Raw genomic sequence first — 15,162 nt, 5'->3', positions numbered from 1 at the left:
TATATATATATATATATATATATATATATATATCCATCAATTAATGATTTTGACTTGTGTTAGATTTTTATCATAAATGTAGAATTTGTCAATTATACATGTTATAAGTTCATCGATCTGAAACCCTAGCTAGGTTTCAACCGGACGGCGACACACCACCTCCTGGTGTGTGACGAACGTGATTGCGGCAGGGGATAAACACTGACGGCGGCTCGATCAGATCTTGGAGCGCTTGTAACGTACGGTTACACCACCATAAACTTTTTGAAAATTTTACCCAAATTTGTTTGTCGGCAAAGATTTAATGATGACTGAAATAGTAGTTGACTTTAAATTTCCTTACAATTTTGTTGGAAAGATAAGGCTTTCTGGGTTCATAAACTTCATATGGGACTCCTTCGTTATGTTACTTGGTCCTCTTTCATCAGCCACGTCATCTTCAAGGTGTGTTTTGCGATGGTGAATTGTATGGTGTTATTTTGAGGGAGCTACTCCCTTGGGTTGAGGGTTTCCATAGGGTGTGTGTACTGAGATTTGTTTGGCATCGTTGTCTCAGGCATCAAAGCTTCGATTTAGCACTCCTCATAACCTTACGTTTGTTGGCGGCGATGACGACGACAATGTTATTAGCAAACATGGATGGAGGATGTGGTAGATTTGTTAGTCTTGTTGCATTTTTATTTTTGGTTGTAGAGCTTCCGGCCTATAGATTAGTGAGTTGTTGGTCTCTTTTCACTCTTTCTAACTTGATCGAGTTGGAGGTCCATGCTCTTTGTTTGTTGTAGTTTCAGCCTCGTGTTTGCAAGTTTTGTAATTTGGACTCGTCCTTTGATTAATGAATTATTCATTTCTCACCAAAAAAAAAACTTCATATAGGACAGCGGTCCTATACTATGTCTCATCAAGACGTTGAAAACTAACAATTTGAGGAGACACAAACAACATATCATGCATTCAGAATTGGAGATTTTTTATTTTATTTTTTAATTTATAAGCAATGCAAGAATATTTTTATTCAACACAAACTAAAATACAAAGCATAAGATCCACTAAAGAGCCAAATAAACAAACTACCACATGAGCAAGAGGCGTGGTATCGTCGTCGCCACTGATGATACCAAGAAGTGACACAAGACCGCCACAAAATCTGTTTGCGAAAACTCAGAGTTCAACCAAACAATCATGTGCAAGAACTAGTACGATATTCATCCAAGGATCTCGATAACCCGTATCTTTGAACCATACAAAACAACCTCTGAAACCAGTAACATAAAAATAGAAGAAGAAAGAAGAAGAGAAGAGAGAAAAAGAATTGATCCGTAGAGGGATCGAAAAAAAGACAGACATGCAATGTCTTGCTCTACGATATTCATCGAATTTGCATGCGATAACTGGTAAACCTCATTTAAACAAACAATTCAAGCGACAATGGCTTCGGAGCTCCGAAGGAACAACAAACAATCGGTGAAGTTATGTCTGGTGGAGGAGAATGTGCATCTTAGCCATGAAGAATCAGAGATTTGGGGTATTGAAGAAGGTTGAGAGTGATGGGTAATTTGAAATTGAAGAATTAAAGAAAACTGAATGCAAAAATAAAAGGGTGCATGTCATCGTTGAGGCATAGGACTACCACAAGAAGAGTAGGGGAGGAGCTCCCCTACTCTCAAGCCAAAGATCCAGATCAAACTAGATGCAGTGAGAGAGATGGGAAGGAGGAGGAGGAGATTAGATCTAGGGACATCTAAAAAAGAAGATGGAACTTCTCTCACTAGGACAAGCGCAACAAGATTGAGAGAAAGCCGACATTGAAGATTTTGAGCTCGATTCACGTAGTACTATTTGAATGAGTAAAAGTTCATACTCCTTGTTTATAAATTAGCTCTTAATGTTTCTTTGCTTTACTAACTTATATTTTGTCTTTTCGTAGGTATTTCAACAAAAAAGAAAAGGAATGTGAGATTTCTCATGGCCTCGAGAAAGGGAGGTGATGTGTTATAAGTGCAAACACACCTCCTATTTTTGCAAGATCTAGTAGACCTCGTAGAAACTCTTTGGTGTGATCTCTGCCATTGATTGTCGTTGACTAACTACCTTCAAGAGGACATTGACTGGGACTTTCCGGTCTTTCTCTCTTCGATGATTAAGTCAGTTACATGGTAGGTGTAGTATTTAATGCTTGAAGATTTCTTACCTCTTTGGTTGACTTTAGTATTGTATTTATAGTCCTGTGTTGACTTATATCTTACCTGCTATTCGATGTGGGACAAATATGCTACTGAGGTCTGTTTATTTGGCTATCTATGGTGTGTCTCCTGCTCGGCCAAGACTGCTACAATCTCTAGGATGAGGCCTGCTCGATCTACCTCATGTTGAGCTTCCGATAGCATTGTGGGCTAGGAGAGATATTTATCAACTACCGATTACACCTCCCGCAGTGAGACGAGCTTGGAACCCAAGAACATAATTGTGAGGGCGGGTCCTAAAATAGACAATATCTTGCTATGCAGACTGACCGTATCATAATGATACCAGAGCCATTTCTCAGCCAAAAATGTATCAACGAGGACGTTGGGCCCTTAAGAGATGAATTGTGAGTTCCCACATCGCTCCATAAAGATAATGAACCTGATTCCTGATTATGTACAAACACGCCTCATATATTGAGATGGTTTTGAAGTTGAATCTCAAAAACTAAACCGTGACAGCCTTTAACCCAAAACGAATAATATATTGCTATGCGTTTTAGTATGCTAACAGGAATGAGTATTGTAAATTAGAGTGTGAATTCTCTTCTCTGATTTTAAAAGTATTTCTTAAAATAATGATATGATCGTTAGAAGGCACTCAAACATATACTGCTGACTAACCAAAAATGATTCAATTCCTCTCTTCAATCTCCCACACCGCATTATAACTATAAAGGTCATGCATTGTTCTTTCGATCTAAACAACTTTCTTCAATAGAAAAATGAAGGCAAGGGAACATAGTATCAAATTAGTTTTATATCACATAGGTTCCAATTACAAATTTATCTCCCCTATTTCAAAAGAATGGAAAAACTTTCAACCAATGACAAAATTCCTAGCTGTAACAAGAGAGAGTAACAAAAATTCCTAATCTGTACAGAAGTGTTAACCTTCTAGTAATGGGGCTTCAAAAAAGAAAGTTGTTTCGTGAACTAAGTTCCGACTAAAGGTTAACTCAACAAATAAAGTAGGTGTCCTGCCGAGCTGATTTGAAAGCTTACTGTTACTACATCGAATCAGAATCCTCCAAGGCTGACAATTCAACTTCCTGGGTACAAGGATAATATGCCACAAATGTGCCCTCTCTTGAAAAGGAACCAGGATTAAAACAAGTGATTCCTGTGTATTTGAAAGCCTTCTGCTCACTTCTGTCACCCAAAACTATCTGCACAAGAACATTGAAGATAAAGATCTTAGACCACTTCTGTTGGACCTTTCCTTTGGAGTTCTGGTTAAACCAGCAATCAAGTATTAGTGTCTTCATACACTCAAAATTTTCAAAATAGGAGCCAATTAAAGATAAAAAATGAAAGCAGTTCCACTCAAAACGAAAAAGAGAGAAAAAAAAAAACATCAAAAGAAGAAAGAAACAACAGCTTGTACATAACATAGAAGTATGGAGAGCTCCAAGGTAAAGTGGGACAAAAAGCAAGTTCCCCAACTTAGAAGTATATAACATTCTACAGAGAATAATAGCATTATACTACCTACCGTATGTGGAGTTGGATAGAGATAGAGTGAGTGATCATAATTCCATATAATGGGTTGTACAATAAGAGGGAGTGGGCATAGATGACTTTGATGCGTTATTGTAGCTACAAGCTGTCAAAACAGGAAATTGAGAACTGGTCAGTTTTAAATGGAGAGAAGAAATTGTAGACAGAGGGACATGGCTCAAAAGAGAAATTACATGCTCAAAGGGATCATCTGTTTCTTCTGTAGAAGGGGGGATCAGGCATGAACGACGCATTCTGTACAGTAAATCCTGACGGAAAAATACAAGCTCTTGGGTATAGAACTTTATTCTGCATTGATATATGGAATTCATTGGTCAGCAAGAAAACAGGAAAAACAACTGCCAAGCACGCAAGAACTTCCAATGTTGCCTGATAAAGAGTAAAATGATCTTCTTTCTACAGCAAGTGATCAGAAAACCCACAGAGGGGTACTCAGAGGAGTGTTTCATCTAGAATGTAATATATTGAAACCATCCTCGTTGTTGTTACAACTAAGTAAACAACCATACCTGCAAGGATTACTTGAAAACATGACATTTGGTATGTGTTTCTGAAGCTCTTCTGTTATATATTTTGGTAAAGCACATCTGGGTAGAACTGTTGAAGGACCTGAAAATATCAAAAAGAAAAAATTTCTTACAGTATGCACATTTTAAAAGAACAATTTTTTTTTTTTTTTTTTGGAGAATCTTGATGGAGAAACTATGATATACCTGGGTCATCAGGACCTGGGATAAATAGAAAACGGCTATGCTTTGTTAGCTGTTGATGGGCTGCAATTATTTGCCCTAGCTTGCCAAACTGCAACCTGCACATCTAATTTGCTCAGTAATGCTTCTGTTTATGTGAGAATGTAGTGTTCAAATAAAAAAAAAATACTCATAAACAATTCCTCACCTGAGACTAGAGGGGCGGAAGGAAAGGTTGCAAGGGTGGGAGCTAAAATTTCCCATAAACACAAATAAAGAAGGTACCACTTCCTGGTTCTCATAACCATCAAGGATCTTCTCTAGCTTGCTCATAGCCTTCTCAAACAAGGAAAGAACACAGAACATATGTCAAGCCACTCTGAGGAAAAACTTAATAAGCATTTTTCTTTTACCCGAGAAGAAGAATGTTATCTACCTCTTCATTGTCCAGCCATATATCAGAGAGTATGACAAACATGTCATTAACTGCTCTTTTTTCCAACTCTGTAAGTCTGAGCTGTTTGAAGTGTATGGGAAACTACTTCATATTCATAATAGTTTTTGGCTAGTGTCTAAAGCTCAATAATTGTGGCAATACTTTCACGATTTAAATTATTTTTTTTTTTTTTTTTTAAAAGGACTAAGAAATTTTAGGATACGGTCTCTTCTTTTGTTAGTATACCACCACCAAAGAAGTCATGTCCTGTAAGCAATTTGACTGACTTCTCTCTGTCCTCTAATGGAGGAAATCCACAAGTAATAACCTTCAAGACAAAGCAAGTGTTAGTAACCTTAAAAGTTATATTTTGGTATGAATTTCTTCAAACATGAACCCAGTAAAGCAATTACTTCTCATAAATATATCTTATTACTGTCACTTCAAAAAAATTAGCAGTATGATGCCTAATACGGTCTTCAATGGAACCACCTATTTTGGATTAGCCAAATGAAGCAGCACATAAATTCATCAGTCTGTTTTGAGTCTAAAACAAAAAAAAAATTGAAAGCAAGTAACACTCAACAACTGAAGCATATCCCTTCCTTGATAATCAGAAGTCAGCAATACTGATGTTTCCTAACTTGATTCTGGTAAAAGCATGTGCAATGTTTCAAGATTCAAAAGAATGTTTACTGACCTGAAAAACACCTTCTAAAAGCATCTCGCCTTCTGCAAGAACTATTGTGTTCTCTGTAAAGAATCCTGTAGTTATCTTGTATGTAATTGTCAAGGAAAATGATCATTGTTTTTGGTTTAGTCAAGTCTTTATTATTACAAGTTCATGCATATATATAGCCTATGGAACCACTATCATGATGACTAATAATCAATCCATGTAGTGAAATCAGATTGGCATTAGTTAATCATCCAAAGGTCAGTAAAGGATATTGCATTGGATAAGTTGATTTCCACAGACGCAGTAAGATCTTCCAAGTAAAAATGACCATCCTCCAACTGTGATATCAAACCCATCACCCATCTCCTGCCGGTTTGTCCAACCAGAGCCTGAATTTGAGATATCTGCCAACACACAAAACAAAATAAAGGCAATTTAATCGAAAACCTGGGTCACATGAATCCAATTAGTTCGAATACACGGAAATTTAAGTACCTCACAGCTGCCGAATTCCGACATTTCAGAATCAAAGGCTCGTTTGGCAAAATGCTGATGGCGAGAGAGCCTCTGGGAGATCAAGAGAAACCTATCCTTATAAAGAGCCGCTTTTGCGGACGCGTTTCCATGAATTGGCGGCTGCATCTCACTAGGCCTAACAATCACAAACCAAAACTAGTTGGTTCAACAAACACACACCTCAAAATGGAACAATTCTTTTGTAAATAAAAACAAAAACATACTTGTAGAAAATCTTCTTGATCGGATCAAATCGGAACTTCGGGACCGAGAAGGCGTCGCACACGCCCAAACTGCCTAGGGTTTCGTTGCCGACGGCGGCGTCAGCCTGTAGTAAAATGCTGACGACGCTCTGGATCGTCTGCTTGTCAATAATGGAAGACTTAACTGCCATATCGGAACACACAAATTCAGTTAGAATCGGAAAAGATTGAATAGATCGGAAAATGAAGAAGGAAGAGGAGGAGAAGAAATTACGGGGCTGGAGCTGGAGCTGCTCGAGGACGACATCGATGGCGCCGTCGTGGTCGGAATCGTCGAATTGGGAGACGAAGGACAGGATCTCGTCGAGGGCGTCGACTTTAAGAGTGAAGCCTCTGATCTTGCACTTCTTCTGGATCTTCTTCCTCGTCGTCATCTCTCTTTCTCTTTCTCTCTCTCTGGTCCAGTTCAATCCAATCCAATTGCAAAAAGTGTGGGCATTTAGGGTTTTGCTGGGTTTTTGGCGGGAAAAGTCCTCGCTAAAAAGCGGGAAAACAGAATAGAATATTTTAATAATTTAAGCTGGGTAAATATGGCTAAAATAACATTTTACTGCTCTCAGCTGGTTAAAAATGACTACATGGTGATGTTTTCATTTCAATTTGGGTCTGACATTTTCTTAACTCTACAATTCTTCCACACTAAAACTTCTACCATCTAATTAGTAAAGAAGACGATGATTTGCCTCGTTTCTTATGAATTCTGCTCTGTGTGTCTTCTCAATCATCACCGTAACTAAAGTAGAGTCACAAAGATCTCGGATTGCTGATTTCTGCTTACCACACTTTGGTTTGTATTCTTGAAAATTACATGGTTTGTATTAGCAGCTCTATGAAGACTGCTTCCATTCATATATTAACTCTGAAACATTTAACATTTGAGCTCAGCCAAAAGTACTCCATGTTAAATGCTGATGTGCTTTGGCTCCTCTGTCCCATTCCCTATCTCAGACAGTGGATTAGTAATGCAGTAATCTTATTAGTGCTCTCTCAAACTTACGCTCCTCCGCTTCTGGTTCAATGCAAAGCGTCTTGCCATAGAAGGATTATAGAACCTACTCATATGCCTCGAAAGTCTGTGGATGGCTTGAAGATCACCAATTACAGAAAGCTGCATTAGAAAGGAGTCAAACTTGGTATATGGCAATTTCATTCCCTTGTTCACCACATCTTCCAAGAGAGAACACGCATCTTCCACTTTATTGCAACCAAAAAGCCCTTCAATCATCATGCAATAAGTATCAGTGTCCTGTGCACAGCCCCTCTTATCCATCTCATGCCAAGTCTCGAATGCTCCATCAGGATCACCCATCTCAAAGTACATTGAAATCAGCATATTATAAGTCTGTACACTAGGCATACAGCCAACATCTATCATTCTTCCATAAAGCTTAAGTGCTTCATCACTCTTCTTATTCTCACAAAGAACCTTGAGAAAACAGTTATAAGTAACTATATCAGGAGGGTACCCTTTGTTTCCCATCTCTTGCAAGAACTTGTAAGCCTCCTCGACCTTTCCGGCCAAACACATCCCCTCGAGTAGTTCCTTGTATGTAGAAACATCAGGAAGGCAACCACTACTTATCATATGTCCCAGCAGTTTTAAGCACTCATCCATTCTGTCATTCTCCACAAGCGCCACAATCATGATTGCATAAGTTTTTGCAGTAGGAGAAGAAACTGTAGAGCCTTTTGTTCGCATGAACTCAAAAAGTTCAGCTGCCTCAGTAACCATCCCTGCTTTGCAAAAGGCATCGATGGCAGTAGTGTAAGTGAAATTATCAGGCGTGTGACCCACTTCAATCATCTCTTCCAGTAACCTCATCCCTCTACTCGGATTCCTAACTCTACACCAACCGAAAAACAAAATGTTGTATGTATTTGCATCAGGCTTGATACTTTTCTTCACCCTCTTTAACATCTGTTCGGCATCCTGTACAAGACTGCACTTGCACAGGGCATCCAATAGAAAGTTCAATGCATTGATCTCCGGCTGCGTCTTCACCCTAATCTTCTTCTTCTTGGCAAATTTCTGCAGATAAGTCAGATGCTTCTCCGTGTACTGCTTCAAAATCGTACTGAGTACCTCAACAGGAACCTTACTCTTGTTATGTCTCTTCATATAATCCAATAAATCACAAACAATCCGAAACTGCTTCACCTTGTACTTGGTACTCGACAGTATATCAATCATATCATTATACGCCTGAGCTTCATGATCATAGTTGTCCTTTTGGCCCGCCCACATGAAAAATCTAAAAGCTAGTTTCTCCTCGAAACGAAACTTACGAAGCACCTGAACAACCAAATCAGTAGTCAATGGGACACCAAGCCCGTCAAGAGCTTTCTCCATATCACAATGTGGCTGAGCATTATCCATAATAATCTCGAAAAGCTTATCAACATCTCCTTCTAAAGCATTACCTTCAATCCCACTCTCCGAACAAAAAGGGCGCATTGGGGGTCGTGCTAAATGAAACAAATTGGAACAAGGGGTGGCTAAAAGTGAGATTAGGTTGTATTTTGGAAGATGCGAGATGGGTTCAATTGGGGACCCAACATATCCATATGTATGAAAATTTGAAAGCATAGGCCTCTCGTGGAAGCATAGGCTTCTCAAGGAAGCTATAGAAGCTGTGAGATATCGATAGCGCATATTGTTTTAATCTGAAAGACCCATATGAGAAACAAAGGGAAGAGGGAGAAGAAGGATTACCAGGGATTGGGATGAGTCTGCTACTTGTGCCCTTTGAGTCGATGAAGAATAGGAGAGGGCTAAAGCTAAATGGGTAGGTTGAAAATGAGGAGCTCAAGGACTAACTCCAGTTTCGGCGAACAGTCGCTTTAGGATCATCAACGGGTCGATCCGGACCCGCTCTCAACTCTCCAAGTTTTTCTTTTGGGTCTTTTAGGCCCAATAGGCCTATTACAGAAAGGCTAACTGGCAGAACTAGGAGAGATGTATTCAATTCAGATTTTAAAAGATTTTGACTGATTTTTAGTAATTTATAGATTCTGCTAATTCTATGGATTGTTTTAATTCCATATAGAGTTTAACAGATTTTAATAGATTGATTTCTTAGTATTCTTTTAGACTTTTATAAGTCCACGGATTGTTGTAACTGTAATAAAAGAAAGAGTTTCTTAAAACACAAACAATAAAGTAAAAACGATGATGACTTGAAACACAATGCTCTTATACAATGGTATATAGGTTACTAGTATCACATCATACAGAGAACTGTATCAAATCCAATCCCTCTGTTTGGGATCAACTCCCCTATAATTGAATATTCAAGGAACAATTCCCAACATAAGTTCTTCATACTCAGAAAAATAGATTTTCATCACCATCTAAAAGCTATCTAGCATTATTAACCAGATGCATACCCATAATTCTTCCCACACACAATTAGCTGCAACTTGTCACAACCAGAAATTAAAGAATACCAACACCAGCAATGGCATGGAGGACGTTTGCATCAGCACCCATGAACAAGGACTTGGCACCCACATTCTTCAAGATCTGAGCGAAGGAGTTGGCACCCTCATTCTTCAAGATCTGAGTGAAGGCTTCAAAACTCTTGTACCTAACGGTTTCACCAGAGGTCATTATCTAGTGTCAATTGGGTAGGAAGATAGATCAGCACCATTTCTGATGACCTAGGAGAAGTACTACAAGCCAAAAACAAAAGAATGATTATCAAAAACAAAATGATGTCAGCTGGAATACCTACAAGCCATAAGTATCTAGTCCCGGACAAGTAAAGTAAATATAAATACAACTTCTGCCAGCACACTGAAGTTTCATATCCTTGGAATCAAACCACCAATATAGGATAAACAGAATTTGCAAGCACATAAAAATACAAAGAATACCAATCAAATTACTACAGGCCTTATGATATAAGTGTCACTACAATGCTTAATAAGAGTTCAAAAATTAATGAATGATCCACTGATCCATGAGTGACCACACTAACACTTGAGTAATATAGGCCTCAATACTTTTCCAACTAAAATAAACATTTTAAACAGAGTATAAGGGTATTCAGAATTTCATATATGATACATGAGTAGCATACGTCTGAGCACCTTCAAGGTCTACAGGATCTTGCAGAAACACTCAACAAGAAGCAAATACGGACCAGATGCGAAGAAGCGAAAATGTCTGGGAGAGAAAGCCACTTTGCCATCCTTAAGCAATTTTCTGGGTTTCTTGTAGAAACTGATCTTGTTCCACATGAAGAAGCTTCAGGTACTCTATCAACTTTGTCTACTGCTCTCACTGTTTGTGCTGAGAATGATTATTAGATTATAGACTCAGAAGCTATATATGGATCATATGACAAACAAACTTCAAAGTTTACATGCTTTTAAACAATTGCCCATTCCTTCAAAAGTGTCTCTTGCAAATGGCCTTGGTGCCTCTGTTTTGGGAAAAGGAAAAATTGCATTGCTTTCTAATCTTATAGAGTCAGTTGCTCTGTATGTTCCTTCATTTCCCTTTCAACTTTTATCTATTGGAAGAATTACAAACACTTTAAAATGTCTTGTTATATTTTCTCCTTATAATGTCATATTCCAAGATATCATCACTAAGAAAACAATTGACGAAGGTTTCCTTTTGAATGGTCTTAATTTACTATTTGTCCAAAACTTCTTTTGCTTCCAGGAGTTTTCAAGTTGGCTTAAGTTCTATACAAGATCATAATCTATGACACTAACGCCTGGCTCATCGATCTGAAAAAGTGATGTCATGTTTGTTTCCAAATATGTGCAAATTAGACAAATCAGACAAACAATGTGATGTTTATCATTTGTCAAAATCTTCCAGATTGCCTTTTCTAAATTCTCTATCAAGGGCTCATAAACCTTTTGAAATTGTTCATTCTGACCTTTGGGGTCATGTTCTTGAGTCATATGATGGTTTTAAGTATTTTATAATCTTTGTTGATGATTTTACAAGGATTACTTGGTTATATCTTTTGAAATTCAAAAGTGAAGTTCTGAATGTTTTTAAGGATTTTCATAATCTTGTTCAGACTCAATTCTCACCAGTTATTCATGTTTTAAGATCTGATAATGGTTTTGAGTATATGTCCAATAACATGTGTCAAATAACATGTGTCAATACTTGAGTGCACATGAAATTCTACATCAGACCAATTGTGTTGGTACTCCTCAGCAGAATGGAATTGCTGAAAGAAAAAATCGGGATCTCCTTGAGAAAACAAGAACTCTAATGTTTTAAATGAATGTACCAAAGATCTTTTGGTCCCAAAGTGTGCTCACTACCACTTATCTCATTAATCGATTACCTAGTAGAGTGCTTGGTGGCAAATCTCCTCTTGAAGTGTTGAAAGGAAAAAAGATTGATATCTCTCACGTAAAAGTGTTTAGTTGTGTTTGCTTTGTTCACATACAAGCTAATAAAAGAGGGAAACTTGATCCTCGGGCTAAAAAGTGTGTGTTTTTGGGGTATTCATCCACTCAAAAAGGGTACAAATGTTACAGCCATTCTTCTAGAAGGATTATTGTTTCCAGGGATGTTAGATTTGATCAAAATACTCATTTCTTTGTTGGGAAATCAGATGGTTACAGTTAGGGGGAGTCTTTATTTGATCTGTTTCCAACACCTAATCTTCTTGTCGATGAGGATAGCAGAAGTCTTTCCATCCTATTGCTCCAGTTTCAGAAGTTCAGGCAGTGCCTCTTGATCTAGATGTTGATCAATCTGAATTACATGTGCAACTTGTTGTTGAGCCGCTTCTTTCTCCTCCAGTTGTACCTTGTAGAAATCCTACGCGAGTACGAGGTCCTCTAGCAAAACTTAAGGATTATGGGACATATGCTGCGAGGTATCCAATGACTGCCTTCCATCTCTTATAAAAGGTTCTCTTTAGTACTCTTGATAATAATCATGAACCTCAAAGTTTTGAGGAAGCCAATAATCATGATGTGTGGAAGCAAGCTATGGTTGATGAGCTTCATGCTCTTAATGAAAATAAGACATGCATGAAGTGTGGTAAGGCTTCCTAAAGGGAAGAAGGTTATTGGTAGTAGATGGGTTTACAAGACCAAGTTTCATTCTGATGGGAGTGTGGATAGACATAAGGCACGATTGGTAGCTCGTTGGTTTACTCAAACCTACGGAGTAGACTACAAGGAGACCTTTACTCCTATTGCGAAAATGAGTACCGTGAGGGTTTTGCTATCAGTTGCAGTGAACCACTTTTGGCCTCTTTACCAAATGGATGTAAAAAATGCTTTTTTACATGGTGATCTCGAAGAGGAGGTGTATATGAAGCTTCCTCTTGGTCATTCTCAATCTCATGATCCAGATGCAGTGTGTAGACTTCATAAAGCAATTTATGGCTTAAAGAAATCTCTACGTGCATGGTATGCCAAGCTTAGTTCAGTCTTTGAAGAAGTTGGTTTTCGTAGGAGCAATGTTGATTCCTCTCTATTTGTTCGGATTGGTTCAACTAGTAAGCTTGTTGTGCTTATTTATGTTGATGATTTGATTGTAACAAGTAATAACCTTGAAGAGCTTAATGTTCTCAAACAATCTCTTCATAGTAAGTTTGCTATTAAGGATTTGGGGATTCTTAAGTATTTCCTGGGTATAGAGATGGCCACGTCTCACAAAGGGTTGTTTCTCAATCAAAGGAAGTATACTAGCAAGCCTACCAGTACTCCCCTTGACAGCAAGTGGGATATCAGGCCTGCCAGCACTCCTCTCGACAACAAGTTTCAGTTGGATGTTTCCAGTGAGTCTCTCCCAAATATCAGCTTTTATCAATAGCTTGTGGGTAAGCTTATCTATCTTACTATCACTCGACCTGATATAACTTATGCAGTAAGCATAGTGAGTCAATTCATGCATGCTCCTACCATGGCTCATCTTCATATTGTCAAGCGCATTCTTCGCTACCTAAAAGGATCTGTTGGGAGAGGAACCTTGATGAAACCAAATGGTCATACTGACATCATGGGCTACACAGATGCTGATTGGGCAGGAAATTCTCTTGATCGTAAGTTCATTACAGGTTTTTGTACCTTTATAGGTGGTAACTTGGTCAGTTGGAGAAGCAAGAAACAAACTGTTGTTGCTCGTTCTAGTGCCGAAGCTGAATATCGAGCTATGGCTTCCACTGCTTGTGAACTTATTTGGCTGAAGGGATTGCTGTCTGATTTAGGATCCCCTAGCAGCCAACACATATCTCTAGCTTTATTGTGATAATCAAGTTGCAATGCACATTGCCTCTAATCCTGTCTTTCATGAGAGAACCAAGCATATAGAGCTCGATTGTCATTATATATGAGCTCAAGTTCAGTCCAAGGTTATTGATACACATTACATTCGCAGCCAAGACCAATTGGCTGACATCTTTACCAAATCTCTTTCCGCTGCTCAATTTCATCAACTCTTGGGCAAGCTTGGCTTAATGAATCCCCTTGATCTAGCTTGAGGGGGAGTATTGGAAGCAGAGGTCTATTGTCATTTGGATATTTTCATGTCTTACTTTCTACTGTACATCTTACACTTTACTTTACTTGTATAGCTTTTCTCTTTGTGTCCTTGTTGCCGGTTTTGACAGTTATTAGAGTATGAAAAGTAAAAAGAGTTTGTTCTATCTCTCTCTTCTCTATAAAGAGTAGATCTGTAATCTTTTTTTGTTATCAAGAAATATATCAAAAAACTTCCACAAAGTTTTGTGTCTAGTTTTCTTCAGTTATACGCCCTACTTCTCTTTTTTTTTTCTCTACAAAACTTGATGCTTTGGCCGTCAACCATGAAACTGTTTCCAGGAGGATAATGTACTGCAATCATCTACTTGTTCGTTCAAACTTCAGATACACCATGTGGAATGTGGATTTTTGTGATAGAGATCTTTCCCCAACTTATTGATTCTATTAGTCAAAACCTTGTTAAAAACATAAACTAGCAGCTTTCAATGTCTTCCTGTAGACATCAACCTTAGGTTTCAAATTCCAGCTTGGTTCGATTAATTACACAATCAACCTAAGCAAGTGTTCGACATAATGGTTCTGAAACAAATGTGACGTACAATACCAGCACGAACCCCAGTAAGAAATATGAGATCAAAATTCAAATACGAACAGAGAAGAGAAACAAAGAGCAGGATTAATACCTTTCGAGTGAAATATGGATCATTGGCGAGAGCGATGGGTCTCGAAAGTGAGTCGTTTGAATCGTTCGCAGCGGTCGATTCCTTCGTTTTCGACGGAGGCACCGCCGCCGCTGTAGATCTTCAACTCGGAAGAACATCGCTCAGAGCCTCATCGAGCTTTCGACTTGGAAGAACAACCTACCGAGGAGAGAACCCAATGAGCTCTCCTCAGACTCCATCAAAATCTTGTGGGAGGAGGCCAAATTTCTCAATGGAGTTTTTATTTATACCTAACCCTCTAAAATCCATCAGAATCTAGCAATTGATGGAATCCTTGAGAATCTAGAGTTTTGAATACCTTCGTATTTTGATGGATATTTTAAAATATAAATCGAATACATCAAGATTTATAAGGACTTTTTAAAATCATTATTGAATACCCATAGACTTTCAGATTCCAAAAATATCCAACAGACTCTCAATTGAATACACAACAGACTCTCAATTGAATACACCCCTTAAATTTAACCCTACGGGTTTGGGAGCTAGAAAGCAAATGCAAATGCAAGTGAATCATGAACTGGCAGCTAAAAAAAAAAAAAAAAAAAAACATAGAAGAACAATGAATTGCATGGTTGGACTTGATATAATTGCTTTGGAATTTTCACCATAGGGAAGTT

The 15,162-nt window shown here is 38.2% G+C and overlaps 2 protein-coding genes across 2 annotated transcripts; both read right to left on the bottom strand.

Annotated features, from left to right (window-relative positions):
- Positions 1–2,991: 2,991 nt before the first annotated feature.
- Positions 2,992–6,721, bottom strand: LOC101311384 (DNA polymerase epsilon subunit 2-like). The gene is made up of 13 exons (XM_004301183.1): positions 6,562–6,721; positions 6,309–6,471; positions 6,064–6,220; positions 5,841–5,972; positions 5,590–5,667; positions 5,113–5,217; positions 4,890–4,970; positions 4,662–4,789; positions 4,478–4,572; positions 4,274–4,373; positions 3,938–4,052; positions 3,739–3,849; positions 2,992–3,412 (listed from the first exon to the last, which is right to left on the bottom strand). The coding sequence occupies exons 1-13, from the start codon at positions 6,719–6,721 to the stop codon at positions 3,254–3,256; spliced, it is 1,584 nt and encodes a 527-aa protein (XP_004301231.1). The 3' UTR covers positions 2,992–3,253.
- A 509-nt stretch (positions 6,722–7,230) lies between these two features.
- Positions 7,231–8,845, bottom strand: LOC101295044 (pentatricopeptide repeat-containing protein At1g73400, mitochondrial-like). Its single transcript, XM_004299441.1, has one exon. It carries the CDS (start codon positions 8,800–8,802, stop codon positions 7,324–7,326), a length of 1,479 nt encoding a protein of 492 aa, XP_004299489.1. The 5' UTR covers positions 8,803–8,845; the 3' UTR covers positions 7,231–7,323.
- Positions 8,846–15,162: the final 6,317 nt, after the last annotated feature.

Source organism: Fragaria vesca, linkage group LG5 (genome assembly GCF_000184155.1).
Source record: "Fragaria vesca subsp. vesca linkage group LG5, FraVesHawaii_1.0, whole genome shotgun sequence".
Classification (NCBI taxonomy): domain Eukaryota; kingdom Viridiplantae; phylum Streptophyta; class Magnoliopsida; order Rosales; family Rosaceae; genus Fragaria; species Fragaria vesca.
The sequence above is the reverse complement of the archived record's forward strand: the minus strand, read 5'-3'. Positions and strand labels throughout refer to the sequence as shown.

What these genes read in the sequence shown, in the direction of transcription:
- LOC101295044 (XM_004299441.1), bottom strand. Translation starts at nt 8,802, where the DNA reads ATGCGCCCTTTTTGTTCGGAGAGTGGGATTGAAGGTAATGCTTTAGAA.
- LOC101311384 (XM_004301183.1), bottom strand. Translation starts at nt 6,721, where the DNA reads ATGACGACGAGGAAGAAGATCCAGAAGAAGTGCAAGATCAGAGGCTTC. An exon ending in ATCAAGAAGATTTTCTACAA is followed by an intron (nt 6,221 to 6,308) that starts GTATGTTTTTGT and finishes TGTGATTGTTAG; the next exon opens with GCCTAGTGAGATGCAGCCGC. An exon ending in TATGGCTGGACAATGAAGAG is followed by an intron (nt 4,790 to 4,889) that starts GTAGATAACATT and finishes TTGTTTGAGAAG; the next exon opens with GCTATGAGCAAGCTAGAGAA.